This window comes from Microcaecilia unicolor, chromosome 11 (genome assembly GCF_901765095.1).
Source record: "Microcaecilia unicolor chromosome 11, aMicUni1.1, whole genome shotgun sequence".
NCBI lineage: Eukaryota > Metazoa > Chordata > Amphibia > Gymnophiona > Siphonopidae > Microcaecilia > Microcaecilia unicolor.
This window is the reverse complement of record NC_044041.1, coordinates 5,206,380-5,230,020: the sequence shown is the minus strand read 5'-3', so window position 1 is coordinate 5,230,020 and position 23,641 is coordinate 5,206,380. Positions and strand designations below refer to the sequence as shown.

Here is a 23,641-nt window from a genome sequence, read left to right as displayed (position 1 = left end):
AGGACATGGGTTACCCAAACACATAATAAATGAATAAATACATAATTAAATATAGTGATCATCTTACACTATATAAAATCTTTATAGCTTATAAACCATGATATGCTTGAAATGTATGATTTACTATTTTAATGGATTATATTCATTTTGTATTTATAGGTTTTATTTATTAGTATTTTGTTCAACACCTGATGCAGCCATTTTGGCGAAACGTGGGCACGACGGGTCTCTTTAAATAAAGAATTTTCTGGACTTCTGGTCTGCTCTGTGTTCTATTACACCTCTCTCCACAGAGTAGAGGCATATAGAGAGAGGCATGCTTGAGGATTAAAATTTATCAGCTTTTTGTATTGTATTATTTTCTCTTTGTATACATTTATCTTGTTATATGCACATTTAATTGTATTTTGTTACTACTTACGTTACAGAATTGTACCTATGTGGTGCTATGATTACCCCTTTCCTTCTGTTTCTTGGTATTTGCTTTATGTCTTTGGTTTTGTCTTTTTTTGGATTGAATGTTTCCATTATTTGAATTAATTTTATTATGTACACCACCATGATATCTATTATAATGCTCAAATAAAGTTAAAAAAACAATAAAATAAACAATAAAAATACAAATACACACACAGGGTTGGAAAGAATTCCATGAGCAATGCGCCACATGGTCTCCCCCCCCCCCCCCCCCCCCACTTGTTATTTTGCAAAAGTGAGAATTATTTGAAGATAATTAGATGAAATGGCTAGAAATGTAAAGAGAGGTGACAAAAATTTCTTCAGGTATATTTGTGAAAGGAGGAAGTCTAAAAATGGAATTGTGAGACTGAAAGATGCTACAAACCGCTATGTGGATAATGATGAAGGAAAAGCAAATTTGCTAAACAGATACTTTTGTTCTGTTTTCAATTAAGAAAATCCTGGAGAAGGACCACAATTGATTGGCAAAAGTACATATGAGAATGTTTAATAAATCCTTAGAGACGAGAGAGGTTCCGTGGGATTGGAGAATAGTGGATGTCAGTGGCGTAGCCACAGGTGGGCTTGGGTGGGCCAGGGCCCACCCATTTATGGCTCAGGCCCACCCAACAGTAGCACATGTTTAATGGTAACTGGTGGGAATCCCAAGCTCTGCCAGCTGAAGATTTTCCCCTGATGGTAATGAAAACGCTACTCTCCATGACACTGGCACCTGCGCATGCTCAGTTTTCAGTGCATGCCTGCTGCCAAGGTGGAAAGAAGCGTTTTCCCAACAGTTGAGATAATTTTATTTTTTTTTTGGGGGGGGGGTAGAACACTTGGTGCCCACCCAATTCTTGTCTAGGCCCACCCAAAATCTGTTGTCTGGCTACGCCCCTGGTGGATGTGGTCCCTCTTCTCAAAAGCAGTGATAGGGAAGAAGCTGGAAACTACAGGCTGGTAAGCCTCACTTCGGTTATTGGAAAAGTAATGGAAGCAATGCTGAAGAAAAGGATAGTGAATTTCCTGGAAGCCAATAAGTTGCAAGATCTGAGACAACATGGTTTTACCAAAGGTAAATCGTGCCTAACGAATCTCATTGAATTCTTTGACTGGGTGACTGGAGAATTGAATCAGGGAAGTGCTATAGATGTAATCTACTTACATTTCAGCAAAGCTTTTGACACGGTTCTTCACAGGAGGCTCTTCAATAAACTCGACAGGCTGAAGATAGGACCCAACGTGGTGAACTGGATTAGGAACTTGTTGATGGACAGACACCAGAGGGTAAATGGAATTCACTTGGATGAAGGAAAGGTCAGTAGTGGAATGCCTCAGGGATCGGTGCTGGGGCCCATTCTGTTCAATATATTTGTGAGTGACATTGTCGAAGGGTTAGAAGGTAAAGTTTGCCTTTTTGCGGATGACACCAAGATTTGTAACAGAATGGACACCCCGGAGGGAGTGGAAAACAGGAAAAAAAGATCTGCAGAAGCTGGAAGAATGGTCTAATGTTTGGCAATTAAAATTCAATGCAAAGAAATGCAAAGTGATGCACTTAGGAAATAGAAATCCACAGGAGATGTATGTGTTAGGCAGTGAGAGTCTGATATGTACAGACGGGGAGAGGGATCTTGGGGTGATAGTATCTGAGGATCTGAAGGCGACGAAACAGTGTGACAAGGCGGTGGCCATAGCCAGAAGGTTGCTAGGCTGTATAGAGAGAGGTGTGACCAGCAGAAGAAAGGAGGTGTTGATGCCCCTGTACAAGTCGTTGGTGAGGTCCCACCTGGAGTACTGTGTTCAGTTTTGGAGGTCGTATCTTGCTAAGGATGTAGAAAAAATTGAAGCAGTGCAAAGAAAAGCTACAAAAATGGTATGGGATTTGTGTTACAAAACATATGAGGAGAGACTTGCTGACCTGAACATGTATAACCTGGAGGAAAGGAAAAACAGGGGTGATATGATACAGACATTCAAATATTTGAAAGTGAAGGAGCAGCCTAGTGGTTAGTGCAGTGGACTTTGATCCTTGGGAAGTAGGTTTGATTCCCACTGCAACTCCTTGAGACTGTGGGTAAGTCACTTAACCCTCCATTGCCCCAGGTGCACAATAAGTACATATATATATGTAAACTGCTTTGAATGTAGTTACAAAATACCACAGAAAGGCAGTATATCAAGTCCCATTTCCCCTTAATCTGCAAACAAACCTGTTCTGTAGATGGGAAGGCAGTAGAACTAGAGGACATGAAATGAGGTTGAAGGGGGACAGACTCAAGAAAAGTGTCAGGAAGTATTTTTTTCACAGAGAAAGTGGTGGAAACTTGGAATGCCTTCCCTTGGGAGGTGGTGGAGATGAAAACGGTAACAGAATTAAAAAATGCGTGGGATAAACATAAAGGAATCCAGAAGGAATGGATCCTCAGAAGCCTAGCGGAGATTGGGAGGCGGGGCTAGTACTGGGCAGACTTCTACAGTCTGTGCCCTGAAAATGGTAGATACAAATCAAGGTCAGGTATACATATAAAGTAGCACATATGAGTTTATCTTATTGGGCAGACTGGATGGACCGTACAGGTCTTTTTCTGTCATCACCTACTATGTTACTATGTTACTATGATTTTGCAGTTTTCTTTTTACAGTACAAAGTAACAATTTTCATTTGTTAAATTTTAGGCAATACCAAATTGTTGGACTAACAGATTCTGCTCTGTTGAAGGGCACAAAGGGGTCAATATGCAAAGTAATTTAACCATCCAGAAAGGATTCCTAGCCAGTTAAATCACTTCTTCGGGGTTATCCGCTAATAAACAGAGAGTGGCATTTTCGATAGAACGTCTACATCAGAAATTGGACGTTTCACAAAAACGTCAAAATTCTGAACAGGAAAGATCATTCTCGAAAAAGATAGATGTCTATCTTTTATGTTCGAAAATATTATGGACGTCTTTTGGGGGGGTGAATTTTCGAACAAAAAAGATCCAAATGCAAAACATCCAAAACAGAGGAGGCGTGGCTTAATGGTTAGTGCAGCAGGCTTTGATCCTAGCAACATGGGTTCAATTCCCACTGCTGCACAAGAGGCATTTTTGGATATGGCATCTAAGTCTGAATTTGGACTTTTTTTTTTATAAAACGTCCAAAATCAGAACAGGAAAGGTCATTTTCTACAAAAAAAAAGTCTATCTTTTCCTTTTCAAAATGATGTTTGAAAAAACATTTTGTGATTTGGATGTTTTATTTTTTGGTCCATTTTCAAACAAAAAAACATCCAAATGCAACGTACAAAATGCACAAGAAAATCCACAATAGAGTGAAACCATTCACATGTTCTAAGTGTGGTAAAAGCTTTGGTTGTAATGTAAATCTCAATGTGCATCAGAAAGTCCACAAGGAGAAAAACCATTTGCATGTACCGGGTCTGGTAAAAGCTTTGGTCAGAAGGTAAACCTCACAATGCACCAGAGAATACACGAGTGAAACCATTTACATGTCCTGAGTGTGGTAAAAGCTTTGGTTGGAAAAAAAGCCTCACATGGCATCAGAGGATCCACACAAGGATGAAACCATTTACATGCACTGAGGAGGTAAAAGCTTCAGTCTCATTGGGACAGGTAATTACGGAATGTAAAAATAGCACTCTGGTATTTAGATATATGTAATGAGACCTCCTTTTCATCTATAGATCTTAATTCAAAGTCCAAATCTAATGATAAACAATAGACTCAAGGCTCAGATGTTATAAAAAAATAGAAAGCTTGGCATCAGGCAGTAGCGTTCCTAGGGGCGCTGACACCCGGGGCAGTCGCCGATGCGCCCCGCCCCCTGGGTGCAGCGACCCGCCCCCCCGTGCAGCGTGAACCCCCTCGTCACCCCCCACCCCGGCGAAAGAACCCCCCACCAGGTGCACGCCGCTGGGGGGTGACGCGCCGCGCGCCGGTCAGCTTCGTTGTTTCCATGCTCCCTCTGCCCCGGAACAGGAAGTAACCTGTTCCAGGGCGGAGGGAGCATGGAAACAACGAAGCTGACCGGCGCGTCACCCCCCAGCGGCGTGCACCCGGGGCGGGCCGCACCCACCGCCCCCCCCCCCCCCCCTTAGTACGCCACTGGCATCAGGTAAAATAGTGGAAAAGTGACATCCCAGGAAAGCAATAAGGCATCCTTGGGGGCACTGCAGTGGACTTTACAAAACGCTCCCAGGTACACATCTCACCATTGCTCCCTTACCTTGTCTGCTGAGCCCCCCAAAACCCACTACCCCCAACTGTACACCACTACCGTAGCCCTTACAGGTGAAGGGAGCTCCAATATGTGGGTACAGTGGGTTTCTGGTGGGTTTTGGAGGGCTCACAGTTTCCTCCACAAGTGTAACAAGTAGGGGGAGGTAGAAGCCTGGGTCCACCTGTCTGCAGTGCACTGTACCACTACTAGACTACTCCAGGGACCTGCATGCTATTCTAATGGACCTGAGTATAACATCTGATGCTGGAAAGTAATATTTTTAATCACATTTATTTGGGGTGGGGGGATACTAACCACTGGGGGAGTAAGGGGAGGTGCTCCCCAATTCCCTCCAGTGGTCATCTGATCATTTGGGGCACCACTTGTGTGGAGTAGAGGAGTAGCCTAGTCATTAGTGCAGCAGACCTTGATCCTGGGGAAGTGGGTTCAATTCCCACTCTAGCTATTTTTTATAAAAATAGGTCTAGCTCAAAACGTCTTTAAAAACTTTTTGGACGTTTTTCTCTTTTGAAAACGAGCCTGAGAGGCACTTAACCAATTACTGCTGCTGAATATCATTACAGACTGCTAAATTGAAAGCTGGCTGTGTAGTGGGCAGTCTGGAGGCAGAGTCAGTACTTAACTACCTAAGTTGAAAGGTTACATTGGACTACATTGTTTATTGTTTATCATATGCTTTACAAGGAAACGCTCAAAGCAGTTTACAAATTAAAGATTTAAAGTCAATCAATTTAAAGTCAGTCCTATCTTCATGCAGTGTCACTATTAAGTGCTGAATATCGTACTTAACCACATAAGAGATAGCCGATCACAGAAACCCAGATATTCAATGCTGGTGCCCAGAAATGGCACGGCATTGAATATCAGGGAATAACGTTAGTGGCAGCTAAAAAAATGTCTCACCACTGCTGGCTGAATATCTACCTCATAGTCCATTTTAAACAATATATTACTTACAATTTACTTGTTGACCTTTATTTCTCCATATTCAAGTGAACTAACCCAACCACTACACTGTTATGAATATAACCAAAAATGTCTGTGACTTAATTCCTCTGTTTGTTACTTTGTACTATGAAGACAAAACTAACAGCACCAAGACAGGAATGTACAGGAATGTTTAAGTCACACAACAGCTCTCATATCTAAAGAAAAGATTTGCTTCCCTTCCTGCAGGCTCAATTTCTAGCACAACACAGAAGGTGCAGTGCGGTGCTTTCGCCCCCCCCTAAACTCGCCATGATCTTATCGTAATTTCTTATCATAGGGTGCCTTCTGCTGGCCAAGAGATTACTAAGCATCCTTAAACAAAATCTAATGACTGAATCACTTGTACGTTGCTGTTTGAAGAAGTGTTGTTACTGGGCTAGTCTACCTGAATGCACAGAAATAAAAATGAACAAATAAAAACAAATGCAAAATATATATAAGGTGATACCTTTCTATTGGATTAACTCTTCAACCAGGCTTTTAATGGAAGAAGTAACTAACTTGCTAGTCACACACACACAAGGAATGACACTGGCTGCACATATTATAGTAGGAACGTAATCCCCTGGTAAACTGATGCCCCGATGATCAAAAGCAAACGCAGGAGCTAGAGGCCAATAGCGCCATACTAGCACCCACGTTTGCTCCCACCTGAGGATCAGAGCAAGTGAGTGCATATAACAATGCATTCACCAGCTCTGAATGCAATAAGCATGCAAATACATGCTAAACAGGGCATTACCTATTCCTCCACAATGCTCAGCAGGCAGCACGCCAAACATTGGCACTGCTCCCGCAGCAAAACCTATGCCAGCTCACAGCTGGTATTAGGGTTTGCGAAGCATTGGGGAGGAATGGGGAGCCCTGTCCAGCATGCATTTGCATGCTTACAGACCCCCCAAACCCCCCCCAAAAGCAATCAAGACCCTGGTGGCCTAGTGCTCTCCCAAGCCCCAACACCTCTCCCCCAGGACAGCGACACGGGGAGGGGGGCAGGAGGTGCAGTGGACCACCAGTCTCCTGACCCCTCCTGACATGAGGACCCAGGGGGCTGCAGGCCTGGTAGATCTCCAGCCTCCCTCTCCCCCCAACACCCAAAAAAGAATCCCTAGTGGCCCAAGTGAACTGCCACCCCAACCCCGATGCTTCCTGGTGGTCTAGCGGAACCCTTCCCCCCATACCTCTCTGATGGAGGAGGGAGTAGCACACTCCTTTATCCAGCACCGCCTTCAAAATGGAGGCACCCTGCCCAGTGCATCCTGGGATGCACTGAGTGAGGCTATCCTACCATATAAGGGAGAAACACCAGGGAGCATCGGGGTTGGGGTGGCAGCCCACTGGGCCACCAGGGACTCTTTTTTGGGTGTTGTGGGGTTAGGGGGGCTGGAGATACCCCAGCCCCCCTGGGCTGTTTTGTTGGGGGGGTTGGGGACTGAGGTCTGCTGGACCCCATGTCGTTGTATGGGGGGGCTTGGGGTGACAGTTGGCAGAGGTCTGGGGGTCCCACAGACCTCCATCTCCTTGTTTGACAGGTCCAGGTTTTGACAGCCCAGACCTGTCAAGCTAGTGCGGAAGGACCGTGCCTATATTTGCATGCTATTAGCTCTGATCATAGGGGCGGTATAGCGCAAGGCTTATGATCATCTCCCTGTGAGTTAGAAATTTCCACAGGGGATTACTAGACTGCTGTATAACTCTCCAGAGTCACTGGGGGGAGGGAGAGCAGCAATGGATGGGATGGGGAGAGCCCAGCCCAGAGGAAGGATTGGTAAAGAGTAATTGACAGTGGGTGTCATAGTTGGGAGGGGGTTGGTAGGTTATAAAAGTGATGGAATTAGTTAGCACATGGTCTTTGGTTGCCTTTACTCCCACCAGGACTCTGAAGAGAGGGGATGTCAAGGATAGGCCCAATAACCTAATGCTAAATTGAGGAGGTTTTTGTCAATAAAAGCATTAACTAGAGTGTAGAGAGTACTCCAGGTGGGCTGAAAGGGTTAACCCAGCCTGGGAGCAGAACAGGAAAAAACCTGTTCAGTACTAGAAGCAGCTCCCTTGGAAAAGCCCAGTGGGACAACCTTGGATTATTCTACCCAAAAGGATGGGTATTGGACTGATACCCTAGGATCTTTGAAAAGTCTATTAATTAAGTAGATACGATTTTCACCAAAAGTCTGGGACTGGCACAAAAACCTCTTTCAGCAAATTGAACTGTTAAATATAAAATAAACTGTTTTGTTACAAGGAAGTATGAAGTTTGGATATCTGCCTGTTGCAATGTTACAGTAAAGTTTGTTTTGCATAAAATACAAATCCTGGAGTGGAGAGTTTCTTTGGAGTGAGAGTGAAGTTAATTTGCTCCCAGACTGATAAAGAAATGTAAATAAAAGTGTGGCTTAAGCTCAATTTTACATAGGTCTTCAAGGTATGAAAAGGGGTATCCAAGTCTAAGCCTGACAATATACAGAGTATTTTATAAAAGGCTTACTGAACATGATGGAGCCTTTTGAAAAATATGTATGAAAAGGTAGAAAATACATGTTCAGTTTGCAGCACATACAGGGGTGAATTCTATAAATTGCACCTAAAAAAAATCAGCGTGGAAAAAACCCACTTAAGCACTTTTGTATAAGCCACGCCCACACTGTGCAAGGGAGGCAGGAACACTAGGGATCATGTTGCACAGAGTGCGTTTCTGGCTCGGGATGCTCCTGTAAGTGCTGATATTCATACATGTAAGAGGCAAGTGCCAGCCCTTGGACATGTAAATGCTGAATTTTACAAAATTGAATCTCCAAGGGGAGCCAATTAAGAAGACAAGCTAGAAAACTCTGAATTTTGCTTTCCATAGGTGGCTTTAAACATTAGTGAGGCAAACACAGTTGCTGCCTCAATCACTTCTGCAAACCACTGGTCCAAATGAACAGTTAGCTGACACATATGCATGCCTCTGAGTAGGAGTAATGCTGTCTAGATTTTGCAAACTATGAATGAATTGCCTTCGTAAGACTGGATATACTTGAATACTTTTGAGGGCCTCCCAAAACACGCTCACAATACACTACATTCAGAAGTGTGCAAACTGCCAATCTATACATTTAAGTACTAGTTTTCTAAAATTGCTATTTACACACAAAGGGTATTGGTAATGGGAATCACAGTTTGCCATCTTCCATATATAAGTTCAAAGTGGATAATATAAAATTCAAGAAAAATTTACATGACATACAGACCTAATCAAGACATTTTTTCAACAAATAGGCCTTCAATTGTTTATGAAATAGCAAACAAGCAGAAACTATCATAAGTTTAGCAGGCAGAGAACATCAAGCTGAGACTGCTTGGTAAGGAAATGAAGTTGATAAAGAATTATTGTATTTAACTCTAACAAAAGATGGAAAATACGAAGATACATACCTCTGAGGACAGCAAGCCTTATAGTCTCACAACTGGGTAACGCGGTGCTATGTTGCCCGGTCCAGAGCTTATAACAAGCTTAACAGAGCTTTGTGGAGCATGAGACACGCTCCACCACGCAGGCACCTTCCCATCTGCCGCAAGGGCGTGATTACCGCAGTTAAATACTACAGCATAAAAAAGAAAAAATAGGAGATAACTTCTAGGGGAGGTGGGAGGGTTTATGAGAATATAAAGCCTGATGTACTTGGAGAATACCTGCTACAGGTAAGTATCTTCGCTTTCTCCCAGGACAAGCAGGCCATTAATTCTCACAACTGGGGAATCCCTAGTATCCAGGCTCACCAAAAACAACAAACATTGGTCAATTGGTCCTCGCAACAGTAAGGACATAACTCAGACCAACCTGAAACAATATACAAACTGGGTGAGAGTGCAACTTGGAACAGAATAAAATGGGCCTAGGGGGGTGGAGATGGATTCTAGACCTCAAACAGATTCTGCAACACTGCCTGAACCAACTGTCGTATTGGGTATCCTGCTCAAGGCAGTAATGAGATGTGAATGTGTGGACTGAAGACCGCATCACAGCCTTACAAATTTCTTCAATGGAGGCGGACCACATATGGGCTACCAATACAGCCATGGCTCTGACATTGTGAGCCTTGACATGACCCTCTAGGGTCAGCCCAGCCTGGGCATAAGTGAAAGAAATACAATCTGCCAGCCAATTAGAGATTGTGTATTTCCCAATGGTGACCCCCATCCTGTTGGGATCAAAAGAAACAAAAATGTGGGCGACTGTCTGTGGGGCCTTGTCTGCTCCATGTAATAGGCCAATGCTCACTTGCAGTCCAAGATGTACAAGATGCTCTCGCCAGGATGGGCATGGGGTCAGGGAAAGTATGTTGACAAGACAATCATAAGTACATAAGTATTGCCACACTGTGACAGACCAAAGGTCCATCAAGCCCAGTATCCTTTTTCCAATAGTGGCCAATCCAGATCACAAATACCTGGCAAGATCTCAGAAAAGCTCAATACATTTTATGATGCTTATCCCAGAAATAAGCAGTGAATTTTCCCAACTCAATTTAATGATGGTCTTTGGACTTTTCCTTTAGGAAGCCGGCCAGATTCTTTTTAAACCCCGCTAAGCTAACCACCTTTACCACATTGTCTGGCAACAAATTCCAGAGTTTAATTACATGCTGAGTGAAGAAACATTTTATCCGATTCGTATTACATTTACTACTTTGTAGCTTCAGCGCATGCCCCCTAGTCCTAGTATTTTTGGAAAGAGTAAACAAACGATTCACGTCTACCCGTTCCACTCCACTCATTATTTTATAAACCTCTTTCATATCTCCCCTCAGCCCTCTCTTCTCTAACCTGAAGAGCCCTAGACACTTCAGCCTTTCTTCATAGGGAACTCGTCCTATCCCCTTTATAATTTTGTCACCCTTCTCTGTACCTTTTCTAATTCCACTATATCTTTTTTGAGATGAGGCGACCAGAATTGAACACAACATTCGAAGTGTGGTCACAGCATGGACCAATACAAAGGCATTATAACGTCCGTACTTTTGTTTTTCATTCCTTTCCTAATGATATCTAACATTCTATTTGCTTTCTTAGCCACCGCAGCACACTGAGCAGAGCATTTCAACATATCATCAACAATGACGCCGAGATCCCTTTCTTGGTCGGTGACTCCTAACGTGGAACCTTGCATTACATAGCTATAATGCGGGTTCCTCATTCCCACATGCATCACTTTGCACTTGCTCACATTAAACGTCATCTGCCATTTAGACGCCCAGTCTCCCAGTCTCGTAAGGTCCTCTTGTAATTTTTCACAATCCTCTCGCGATTTAACAACTTTGAATAATTTTGTGTCGTCAGAAAATTTAATTACCTCACTAATTACTCCCATCTCTAAATCATTTATAAATATGTTAAAAAGCAGCGGTCCCAGCACAGACACCTGAGGAACCCCACTATCTACCCTTCTCCATTGAGAATACTGACTATTTAACCCTACTCTCTGTTTTCTATCCTTTAACCAATAGGACACTACCTCCTATCCCATGACTCTCTACTTTCCTCTGGAATCTTTCATGAGGTACTTTGTCAAACGCCTTTTGAAACTCTAGATACACAATATCAACCGGCTCGCCTTTATCCACGTTTGTTCGCCCCTCCAAAGAAATAGTCTCTACCATTTTGCCAGGCACCGACGTCAGGCTCACTGGTCTATAATTTCCCGGATCCCCTCTGGAACCTTTTTTAAATATCAGCGTTACATGGGCTACCCTCCAATCTTCCGGTACCACGCTCAATTTTAAAGATAATTTACATATTATTAACAATAGTTCCACCAGTTCATTTTTCAATTCTATCAGTACTCTGGGATGAATACCATCCGGTTCAGGAGATTTGGTACTCTTCAATTTGTCACACTGCCCCATTACATCCTCTAGGTTTATAGAGATTTCATTCAGTTTCTCCAACTCGTCAGCTTCAAATACCATTTCTGGCACTGGTATCACTCCCAAATCTTCCTCAGTGAAGACCGAAGCAAAAAATTCATTTAATCTCTCCGCTATTACTTTGTCTTCCCTGATCGCCCCTTTTACAACTCGGTCATCTAGCGGTCCAACAGATTCTTTTGCCGGCTTCTTGCTTTTAATATACCTAAAAAAATTCTTACTATGTGTTTTTGTCTCCAACACAAGCACCGGCGGTACCGGAACAGATGGTCGCAGCAGCCCTTCCAGAATCCCTGGAAGAATGGCTCAGAGGCGCTCGTCTAGAGTGTCTGTCGAGCAAGGCAGTGGGGCAGGAACAGGCAACGAACTCAGAATCTGCCTGGGGTGAGGAGGCGGTACTGGGCTGTCCAGAGAAGAGCGCATCGACACCTCCTGTATGGAGGGTGAGCGGTCCTCCCGGCGTCGACGCTTCACGGGTGCCGAATCCTTCGACGCCCCGGAGCTCTCGGTACCGTGACGGGAAGGTGACCGATGACGGTGCTTCTTCACCTTCGCTCGAAGCACGTCACCGGTACCTCCCAGTACCGATGAGGAGGACATGGAATCCACACGTCTCCTCGGGGCCGGGTCCGAAAGAGGTTGGTCCCAGGGGGCCTGTACCGCAGGAGCCCTCGAGACAGGTGGAGACCCACTCGATGGTTCACTGCTACCAGTGTGAGAGGGTCTGTGGACAGCCATCACCTGCGCTCCTGACGTCGATGCAGTCTCCAATGCCGACATGGATACTGACGATGACCTCGGTACCGCTGGCGCCGTCGACGTCGAAGTACCGGACGGGGCTCTGAACAAAAGGTTTCATTGAGCCAATCTCGCCACCTGGTTCCTCTTCTTCAGCTGAAGACACAAAGTGCAGGTGTTGGGGCGATGACCAGCCCCCAGACACTGAAGACACAAAACGTGTCCATCAGTGAGCGAGATCGTCTGGCTGCACCGTGTGCACTTCTTGAAGCCGCTGGTAGGCTTCGAGGACATGGGTGGAAAAATCGCGCCGGCGAAATCAAAATTCGCGATGATGCCGAAAAAAGGCACCAAAACCAGGGAAAACCCTTACGGGCGGCTAAAATGGCCGCACATGACAACGAAAGGAAACTTACGTGGAACAAAACTAAGGAAATAGAGGAAAGAAACTTTTTTCTTTCTTTAAACAAAAAGACAAGCGAACTCGCTCAGAAAAAACTCCGAAGAGCGGCAAAAAGCGGCGAAAAACGCTGCGAGGGTCTCCTGACCGAAAAACAGGCGTCCTGAGCCACGGGAAAAAAGAGACTGAGGAGCACGCTCTTGTTCGGGCGGGAAGACGGTCGCGCATGCGCAATGCGCGCGAGGGCTAGCAAACATTGTTGCTAGGAAGATCTTCCGATCCTGGGGCTGCTGTTGGACATCACCCATCAGTGAGAACAAGCAGCCTGCTTATCCTCGGAGAAAACATTTTACACTAGTAAAAAAGGCCCGTTTCTGACAGAAATGAAACGGGTACTAGCAAGGTTTTCCTCGGAGTGTATACTTTTGACAGAGTGTGTTTGACAGTGACTGTGTGTGAGAGAGAGTGAAAGTGCGAGAGTATGTGTGTGTGACAGAGAGAGAGTGAGACTGTTTCCTCTGTCCCCTGCCCCCCCTCCAGCCACCCAGCGATTCTCCTCTCTCCCCTGCCCCCCCTCTCCAGCCACCCAGCAATTCTTCTCTGTTCCCTGCTCCCCCTGTAGCCACCCAGCGATTCTCCTCTCTCCCCTGCCCCCCCTCCAAGCACCCACCAATTCTCCGTCGCTCCTTTGAAAGCCCTGCCCTTCTGTAGCCTTCCATTCGAGTTCGTTCCCTGTGAGTCCCGCCTTCTGACATCATTTCCTCTTTCCGCGAGGGCAGGACTCTGAGGGAACGAACTGGAAGGGAAGGCTACAGACAGGCAGGGCTTTCAAAGGAGCGACAGAGAATCGATGGGTGCGTGGAGAGGGGGACAGAGGAGAAAGGAGAGTGACATGATGGAGACTGGGGCACCGGTGAGCACAACGCAGGATGATGCAAGTGACGGCAGTGGCTGACGAAAAATAGCGGATTTTGAAGAGCTGAGGGTGAGTGAAACATGTCCAATAGCTGCCCCAGGGTGCAGAAGAAGGGTGAGATGTGAAGGTGGCGAGGGAAGGAGAGTAATGGCCGCCATTCTTATATCCTATCCTATATAATAAAAAGCACCTCCAACGTTCTGAAGCTGACTCCATGGCACTGTGACGTTGCGGGACAGTGAGAGCCAATGAAACGCTGAACTACAGACTTATGAACACTGCCACAGTGCCAAGGAGTCAGCTTCAGAACGTTGGAGGTGCTTTTTATTATATAGGATAATATCACAATCCAGTTTTCTCCACACATACACCTATTCTCAGCCCAAGTTTGCTACCAGTGTTTCTCAAGTGGGATAATCTAATTTTCAGGATATCCAGAATAAATATGCATGAGACAAATTTGCATATATTGCCTCTATTGCATGAAGATCTATCTCATATATATTCATTCTGGATACCTTAAAAACTCGACTAGCCGGGCTAGGTGCTAATCCAGGGCCCACTTGAGAAATACTGTGCCAGAAGGATGTCAACAGGCAGATGGAGCAAGGAACAGGCATGCATTAGCTCACCTGAATTGTGAACACTCCTGAGGCAAGAGAGGGAGGCATTTAACCGTGCGCACTCTTCGCTGGTTGCGCCAAACTTCATCACCTTCTCACACACCTGCTCCTCTCCTATTTCTAGCAGCCCTTCCAACGTTAGCTGGCCAGAGTTAATTTCCTGCAAGAAAGCAAAGAAAAAATGCTAATAAAACTGAGCAACCAGAGAGGTGATTTATGGGTCTGGATGGCCTTTCTGCAACTGTAATTGGAGTTCATTTCAGAATTTAAAAAATTATGAGCTTTCAGAAAGTTAACTGTACAGTCCCTCTTTTTCTTTAAAAGTATATATACACAGACAGTACAGCATGCTCAGGGCCAGCTTTAAGCAGGAGTGACGGGGCAGACGCACATGGCCTCGCTCTCCTTGGGGCCTCACCCCAGCATGTTCTCCTGTCTCCAAACCCCCCACTTTACCTTAAAATGTGCATTTCTCCATAAAGGGCTCAGGGCAGCAGCAGGGATTCACATAGGCTGTCTGCCACTGCCACTGGAGCCTGCTCTCTGCTGTGTTCTGCCTCCTTCTGACATAACTTCCTGCTTCCACAAGAGCGGAACGCAGCAGACAGCAGGCTCCAGAGTTGGTGACAGATGACCTATGCAAATCACTGCTGCTGCCCTGAGCCATCTATGGAGAAACGCACGTTTTAAAGTGGGAAGGGGGTTCAGAGAAAGGGTTTAACATATCAGACCACTGGGGGGCCCCCTAAACTGGTCCACAGAGGGCCCCACAATTGGTAAGGCAAGCCCTGAGCAGCTGAGAGATTTATGGTTGAAACACTCTGGGGAGAAAATCAGAGAGCGGAGTCTTTTAATTTATGATAAAAATATCAAAGTAAATGCACAACACTGCAGAGAGTATTGAATGGATGTAAAGAAATATAAATTCACTTCATAAACCTCTTGATAGTGTGATTTGAAAACATTCAGAAATGGGACACAGTTACGTTGTGAGCTAAACAACAAAAATAAACCCCAACGCTCAAAAAACAATCACTTATCTTGAGACGCAGGATTTTGCCTCTTATAAAGTTAGAGTGTCCTGATTCCACGATGTCGACAATTGAAGAATTTCCAATAGCTGGTTGAATTTGGATCTGATCTAACCTCATTATTGGAGTAAGGTGTGATTGAAAGAATTGAACCAGCTATTGGAAATTCTTCAATTGTCGACATCGTGGAATCAGGACACTCTAACTTTATAAGAGGCAAAATCCTGCGTCTCAAGATAAGTGATTGTTTTTTGAGCGTTGGGGTTTATTTTTGTTGTTTAGCTCACAACGTAACTGTGTCCCATTTCTGAATGTTTTCAAATCACACTATCAAGAGGTTTATGAAGTGAATTTATATTTCTTTACATCCATTCAATACTCTCTGCAGTGTTGTGCATTTACTTTGATATTTTTATAATAAATTAAAAGACTCCGCTCTCCGTTTTTTGTTCACAGAGCTTTTTCTCCCCAAGATAGGGAGTTTTTTTGTCATCTGTGAGTTTTTTCGGAGGGCAGGAGGAGCCCATGATGCTGGCCAATTCAGTGGAGTCCTAATTACAGGTTCCCTGGGCTATTGAGGCTACTTTATTTATATAAATCATTTATTACAGCAGAGTTCTGCACTTATCTACAGATTGTATAGCAGGAGTGAATTTTTGAGTTTTTGTTATATATTATTGCACTCCAGACAATTATAGATTTTTTGAAACACTCTGGACCATATGGGCTTTGCAAACTCTTATAAACAGGTTACAACAGCACAAAGTGAAGATACAGGGGCTAATGTAATAAGCTGATTGTTAGAACTGTGCACTGAGCTTCAGCACATGGTGGTGTTCTAATGCACACACTGCAAAAACCTTTACTTCCAATGCAGCAAACTAATGGCAATGCACTGTCAGAACAAACCCACAAACATCAACACCCCAGATTATACCCTCTCTATCTCAGACAGCCTGAAAATTCTCAGTGTTACAATCGATCGTAACCTCACACTAGAGAACCAAGTGAAATCTACAACAAAGAAAATGTTCCACTCAATGTGGAAACTCAAACGCATGAAACCATTCTTCCCGAGGGAAACATTTCACAACTTGATACAATCAATGGCACTAAGCCATGTAGACTACAGCAACGGAATTTATGCAGGATGCAAAGAACAAATTATAAAGAAACTTCAGACCGCTCAAAACACGGCAGCCAGGCGTATACTCTGGGAAGGACTAGGACTGCACATCTAACTCATAGGCTCCACCAGAATTCTGTTGTTCTCAGTCTCCACGCATCTGTTGATAGGAGTACATAACCCATCATTCCTTAGCGTCAGCAGCAGATGAATCCAGAGACTTGTGGGTGTGACCATCTACCAGCAGGTGGAGGGAGAGAGCGCTGAACTGAACTGTCTTTAGGATGGAAATCTTCTTGGTCAGTCAGTATTCTCTATCTCCAGTAGGTGGATAGACTGTCTCTCACAAGCTCCTAGTCTCCTCTGATGGTGGCTCCTGTTCTCTCTCAGTTCAGTGGACCTTTGGGGTGCGTGACTGAGCACCCCAAAGGTGATACCAGGTCCCTTCTCCACTCCTCTCCTCCATTCTCCTTCCTCACTGACAAAAAAATAATAATAATAATAATTTTGTAAGCCAGTTTTAGATCCCTTTCATGTGTCCCCCACGTTAGAGAACGTTATTACCTTGAATGTGGCTGAAAGAGGGCATTGTACACCATTCTGCCAGCTCTGACCTACTGCTAATCTCAGTACCAGGGAGACTCTTTGCCAGTGGGGCACAATCTCTGATCTGCAATTAACTGTGAGTAAATGTGCTTATTCAAAGGACTTTTTCAAAGAGATTAGTCTTCACGTGTCAACTGGTGTGCCAAGGTTATACAGCAGCAACAAGTCCTAGAGGCCTGCGTGTATGCAGGTCCCTGGAGCACATTTAGTGGGTACCGCAATACACTTAAGGCAGGCGGACCCAGGCCCATCCCCCCCTACCTGTAACACTTGTGCTGGTAAATGGGAGCCCTCCAAAACCCACTGTACCCACATGTAGTTGCCCCCTTCACCCCTAAGAGCTTTGGTAGTGTTGTACATTTGTGGGTAGTGGGTTTGGGAGGGGGGGGGGGTTGGGGGGCTCAGCACCCAAAGTAAGGGAGCTATGCATCTGGGAGGTTTTTCTGAAGTCCACCGCACTTGACCCCTAGGGTGCCCAGCTGGTGTCCTGGCATGTCAGCGGGACCAGTGCGCTACAAATGCTGGCTCCTCCCACGACCAAATGCCTTGGATTTCGCCGGGTTGGAGATGGCCGGCATTTTTTTTCCATTATCGCTGAAAAACAAACCCGGCCATCTCAAACCTGGCGAACTCCAAGGCATTTGGCTGGGCTAAACCGTATTATCGAAAAAAAAAAGATGACCGGCCATCTTTTTCGATAATACGGTTCCGGCCAGCTGTAGCGCCGCCGCCAACATAGATCGCCGGCAATCTATTTGGCCGGCGACGTTCGATTATGCCCCTCCACGTAAGCCACATTGAGCCTGCAAATAGGTGGGAAAATGTGGGATACAAATGTAATAAACAAATAGTGCACATCGTTGCTGTTTCATGACACCGTTTTCTGGTTTGGGTGAAAGGTTTTTTTACTGAATGTTGATTGGCCCATGCACTAACAGGAGGAGAAAAAAAAGACTTTTCTCCTTCCCCCAAATCTGCTCCAGGGCACCAATGGCACGGGCACCCAGAAAGAAGCCCATGACAGACAGCCTTCAAAGGTGCAGCACACCCCCCCCCCCCATAGACCAATAATACATGGTCCTGGGGAGGCATCCAATGGAATCCTCCTCATACATCACCATCATCTTGAAAGCAGTTGGTGCCTGACACCTAGCAATATGCTGGAATGCACCACTAGAGGTTAGTCTGCCAAATAAGTGTGCTCTCTTATTAGACAGGCTGACTTTGAGCAGTGCAGTCCCACATCGAACTAGGGGTCAGGTGCCACCATTTTGCAAGATAGTGGCAGAAGAGAATGAGCATCACTCCTGCCTTCTGTCCCAAGGTGAACAGGGCGTAGGGCAGGGCGAGGAATGTACAAAGCACACTTTGGTCACCATGGACCTGTGTTGATAGAGGGGGTATAGGGTGTCCAAGGACCACTTGAGCCATCAGGGATCTTTGCTGACAAGGGTCATCTGAGATGAAGGGCTGCACTTCACCTGAGAAGGTCCTTTGGTCCCAAACTACAATCTTTACTCCAGCCCTGAGGTGAAATAAAGATTCATCATAGATTCATAAGCGAAGTACAAAAGCATGCCAAAATTTAGTGCGGTTTTCACATCTGTAGGAATTATAGATTTGGGGGGGGGGCATGTATTTTGCACGCCCACCATGCTCCCCTTTAGCACAGTGGGGTTTCTTGGCTAATTTTTCCACATTAAAGAATTTTCCTTAGCATCCCTCCGGACCGGCCCAGGATTGGACTGATGGGTTGTGCTCGCCTACCAGCAGGTGGAGACTGAGAAAAAAACTCTGACTCTAGAGAGCCAATAAGAGCCCTGGTCATGTGACCCTAGCCTCAGTATTTTCTCAGTCTCCCAGCAGGTAGGAAGCGAGCCCATTAGTCTCTCTTTATAGGATTTATATCTATGTAGATTGGTATTCTGGTTTTTTCTCTCTCATTTATTTCTGTGCCTGGGGAAGTTTATTAGAGGCTTTTTGGTGCTTTTCTCTGCTGTTGTCAGCCTCTGGGGTGTCACACTCGGATGTTTCCGGGTCCCTCCCCCAATCCTCCCCATCTCCCTAATGTTCTCTCAAAATTATTAAAAGGGAAGGGCCACCCTTTCTGAGGAAAGGTGTTTTGCCTTTGGGAGAGGCAGCCAGGTTGTAAAAAAAAAATCGAGAGAACTTGCCCCACTGACTGAATGAGCAGACAGCTCCGTTTGATTGCAGGGGAATGCCTTGTTGGCTGTGATTCAGCTGTGTAAAAAAAAAAAAAAAAAAAGGGGAAAACTGAAAAGTAAAGCTGCAGCATTGTGGTTCAGCCCTCTTTCAGAGTAGTGCTGTTTTTGCTTTAGCAGTGCCGTTTGTAGTGCCGTTATTTATTTATTTAGCAATACCTCGCCGGGAACTTGCGCGAACCGCGTCGGCGCGTGCACGGGTTTTCCCTCCGAAATGTCGGAGAAGTTGAAGAGGTGCGCTGTATGTCAGCGGCGAGGCGTTAATGCCTCAGGCGCTTGTAAATACTGCACGGCGATTGATGTTTCTTCTGCCCCTCTCCCTCCGTCGACTTCGGGGTCCGTTTTGGCGGTTGGCCCTTCTTCTCCCGCGACGGTGTTAGCGTCGACAGTGGAGGCCTCAGATTCGGGGGGTAGCGCTGGAGTTTTGGCGCGAACGGCGGCCATTTTGAGCCCAGCTCCGGTTCTTTCTGCAGGGGGTCCGTCTGCTTTGCGCAGCTCTGCGACCTTAGCTGATACAGAATCGGGAGTTATTTTACAGGCTGCCAGCTCTCAGGCAGGGGGGTTTCCTCCTGAGTTTGTTCTACAGATGTATCAGGCGTTTTTAATGCAGAGGGGCAATTCTGGTACAGCAGTGTCACAAGAACCTGTCACTACTACCCTCCCCCCAAGAGACCTAGGGTTTGGGACATGCAATTGGAATCTCTTTCAAATCAGGATCATGATATGCCCCTTTTAGAGGAGGAAGAGGAATTAGTGGACAATTCTTGGGAAGATTCTTCTTTAGATCCAGACGCTGTACCTTTGGCTCAGGGGGAGGATCCTGCGGTGGCTAGAGTGTTCCATAGAGAGGATTTGCAGGATCTCATTTCTATGGTATCCTCTACTTTGCATTTTGAGGATCCCCTTCCTGACTCAGGGGTCCGAAAGGTGGATATTTTGGTTAAGGGTTCCAGAGCCTCCACAAAAACTTTCCCTATGCATCAAGATATTTGGGAGGTTATTAAGCCTCAATGGGAAGTCCCGGATGCGGCCTTTCGCCCCTCTAAATCGATGCAGTTTCTTTATCCTCTGCCAGAGGCTGATAGAGCCTTACTTAAGCTTCCGGTGGTAGATGCTGTGGTCTCGGCTGTTACCAAGCGCAACACGGTTCCAGTGGATGGCGGAACCGCGTTGCGCGATGCTCAGGACAGGAGACTTGACACTCTTCTTAAGAATAGTTTTCATGTTTCTTCTCTGGCGGTTCAAGCGGCTATTTGTGGTTCTCTGGTGGCCAGAGCTTGTTTTCGTTGGGCGGAAAGAGTTTTGGACCGCTCTTCTGATGATTTAGGAGCCATTGATGTGGAAGTGGCTAAGATTGAGACGGGCTCTGCGTTTTTAGCTGATGCTCTGTATGATCTGTTGAGGGCTTCTTCTAAGTCCTTGGCCTTGGGGGTCGCTGCCCGTCGCTCTCTTTGGTTGAAAGGTTGGTCGGCGGATGGGGCGTCCAAGTCTAAATTAAGTAAATTCCCTTTTAGAGGCTCCTTTTTATTTGGTGAAGAGTTGGATAAGTTGGTTCAGTCCCTGGGGGATTCTAAGGTCCCGCGTCTTCCGGAGGATAGACCTCGGCAGTCTAGTCGCGGGGCTTTCTTTGGTCGTGGTCGCATGCGTTCTTTCCGTAGATTTCAATCTGATAGGGGTCCTCAGTCTCAGAAACCTCGTTTTTTCAACAGGACTCAGTCCTTTCGCGGTTTCCGCAGAGGAGGTAGATTCTCAGCTGCGAGTTTTCGCTCCCCTTCGCGGGCTTCCCAATGAAGGTGCGAAGGGCTCTCCTCTGATTCCCGTTGGAGCTCGGCTGGCTCAGTTCTATCAGAGGTGGGCCCAAATTACTTCGGATCAATGGGTCTTGGAAGTTATTCGAGACGGTTATGCCTTAGAATTCGCAAGGCCCATTTCAGACGCCTTTCTGGAGTCTCCCTGTCGCTCTCGTCTCAAGGCGGAGGCGATTCGGGAGACTCTACAGAGGCTCTTGGACCTTCAGGCCATTTGCCCTGTCCCGCCGGCGGAGCGCAAGCGGGGTCGTTATTCCATTTATTTCGTGGTCCCAAAGAAAGAAGATTCCTTTCGTCCTATTCTAGACCTCAAAGCTGTCAACCGGGCGCTCAAGGTGACAAGTTTTCGTATGGAGACTCTTCGGTCAGTAATAGTAGCGGTGCGCAAAGGGGAATATCTCACTGCATTAGATCTTACAGAGGCGTATTTGCATGTTCCCATTCGTCCGGCTCACCACAAGTTCTTGCGATTTGCGGTTCTAGGTCATCATTTCCAGTTTCGAGCGCTGCCTTTCGGTCTTGCGACAGCACCGCGCACATTTACCAAGATTATGGTGGTGGTGGCAGCGGCCCTCCGGAAAGAGGGCATTCTCGTCCATCCTTACTTGGACGACTGGTTGATAAGGGCGAAATCTTATCAAGAAAGTTGCCAGGTCACGGAACGAGTGGTAGCGTTCTTACAGTCCCTAGGTTGGGTGGTGAATCTATCCAAGAGCAGTTTGGCTCCCTCGCAGTCTCTCGAGTATCTGGGAGTTATCTTCGATACGGCGAGGGGTCAAGTTTTGCTTCCGCAGGGCAGGATTCTGAAGCTCCGGTCGCAGATTCTGAATTTGATACATCACAAGGTCCCTTGTGCTCGGGATTATCTTCAGGTTCTCGGATCCATGGCTGCCACGATAGAGGTGGTGCCTTGGGCCAGAGCTCACATGAGGTCTCTTCAGTGGTCTCTTCTGTCTCGGTGGTCGGCGCAAACGGATTCGCTTCTGAAAAAGTTGCCTCTGCGCAACCGGGAACGCGTCTCGCTATTTTGGTGGCTAAAGATGCAGAATCTCACGGTAGGGATGCCATTGGAGTCTCCTCGGTGGATTCCGTTGACGACAGACGCCAGTCTCCGAGGCTGGGGGGCTCATTGCCTAGGTCAGTGGACCCAGGGTCTCTGGTCTCCGCTGGAAGCAGCTCAGTCCATCAATTTTTTGGAGACCAGGGCGATTCGGTTGGCTCTTCAGCACTTCAAGTTTCTCCTGGTGGGCAAAGCAGTACGAGTGCTCTCGGACAACGCCTCAGCGGTGGCTTACATCAACCGCCAGGGAGGAACGAGGTGCCGTCTGCTGTGTCGAGAAGCGGAAAGTCTTCTCGCCTGGGCAGAGTTGCACCTCACAAGCCTCTCAGCTTCCCATGTAGCAGGAGTGGACAACGTCCAGGCAGACTTTCTCAGTCGTCACACTCTCGATCCAGGGGAATGGGCTCTCAGCGATCAGGCGTTTCAGTTGATAGTACTCCACTGGGGTCTTCCAGTGTTAGATCTTTTCGCCTCAAGTCTCAATTCCAAAGCTCCTCGCTTCTTCAGTCGCCGAAGAGATGCAAAAGCGGAAGGGGTCGACTCCCTCTTGCAGAGGTGGCCCTCCGGTCTTCTTTACGCGTTTCCTCCATGGCCACTAATAGGTCGTCTCCTGCAGAGGATCGAGGAACACGGGGAGCCGGTAGTGTTGGTAGCACCGGACTGGCCTCGGCGTCCTTGGTATGCGGATCTGCAACGTCTGTTGGGGACGACTCCTCTCCGACTTCCAGTGCACAAGACCTTGCTGGTACAAGGGCCTGTTCCTCATCCAGACCCGGCTCGATTTTGTCTTACGGCCTGGCTCTTGAACGGGCCCGCTTAGCTAAGAAGGGTTTCTCAGCTCCAGTAATTTCCACTATGCTTCGCTCTCGTCGGCGTTCCACCTCTCTGAGCTATATTCGCACCTGGAGAATTTTTGAGGCTTGGTGTACAGATGCTGGCATTGTTCCTTTTCGTGCGTCGGTACCTCAGATGTTAGATTTTCTGCAGCGAGGCTTTGATAAAGGACTTTCGCTTTCTTCTCTAAGAGTGCAGACGGCAGCTCTGTCCTGTTTCAGAGGAAGGATTCGTGGTAAGTCTTTGGCCAGTATTCCCGAGGTGGCCCGGTTTTTGAAGGGAGTTAGTCTTCTTCGTCCTTCGGTCAGGCCAATCTTTCCATCTTGGGACCTTAATCTGGTCCTTTCGGCTCTAACGAAGCCGCCTTTTGAGCCGTTACTAGCGTGTTCTCTGAAGGATTTGACGCTTAAGACAGTGTTTTTGGTGGCTATTGCATCGGCCAGGAGAGTCTCAGAGTTGCAAGCCTTTTCCTGTAGATCTCCATTTCTGGAATTTTCTAAAGAGCGAGTGGTACTTCGACCTGTTCCTTCTTTTTTACCCAAGGTCGTGTCTCGGTTTCATATGTCCCAGTCGGTTTTCCTTCCTGTGCTAGGATCGGCCTCAGGCACGAGGGAGCAGCAGAACTTGCGTACTCTGGATGTTAAGAGAGTTCTTAAACGATATATCGCAGTTACGGA

General features: G+C 46.4%; 1 protein-coding gene across 1 annotated transcript in view; it reads right to left on the bottom strand.

Moving 5' to 3' along the window:
* Window positions 1–23,641, bottom strand: part of LOC115481122 (kinase suppressor of Ras 2-like) — a 188,261-nt gene that overhangs the window by 29,517 nt on the left and 135,103 nt on the right. Inside the window, exon 3 of the mRNA XM_030220153.1 lies at window positions 14,287–14,437. Coding sequence (XP_030076013.1) covers window positions 14,287–14,437 — 151 coding nt within the window. The remainder of the gene's footprint in view (window positions 1–14,286; window positions 14,438–23,641) is intronic.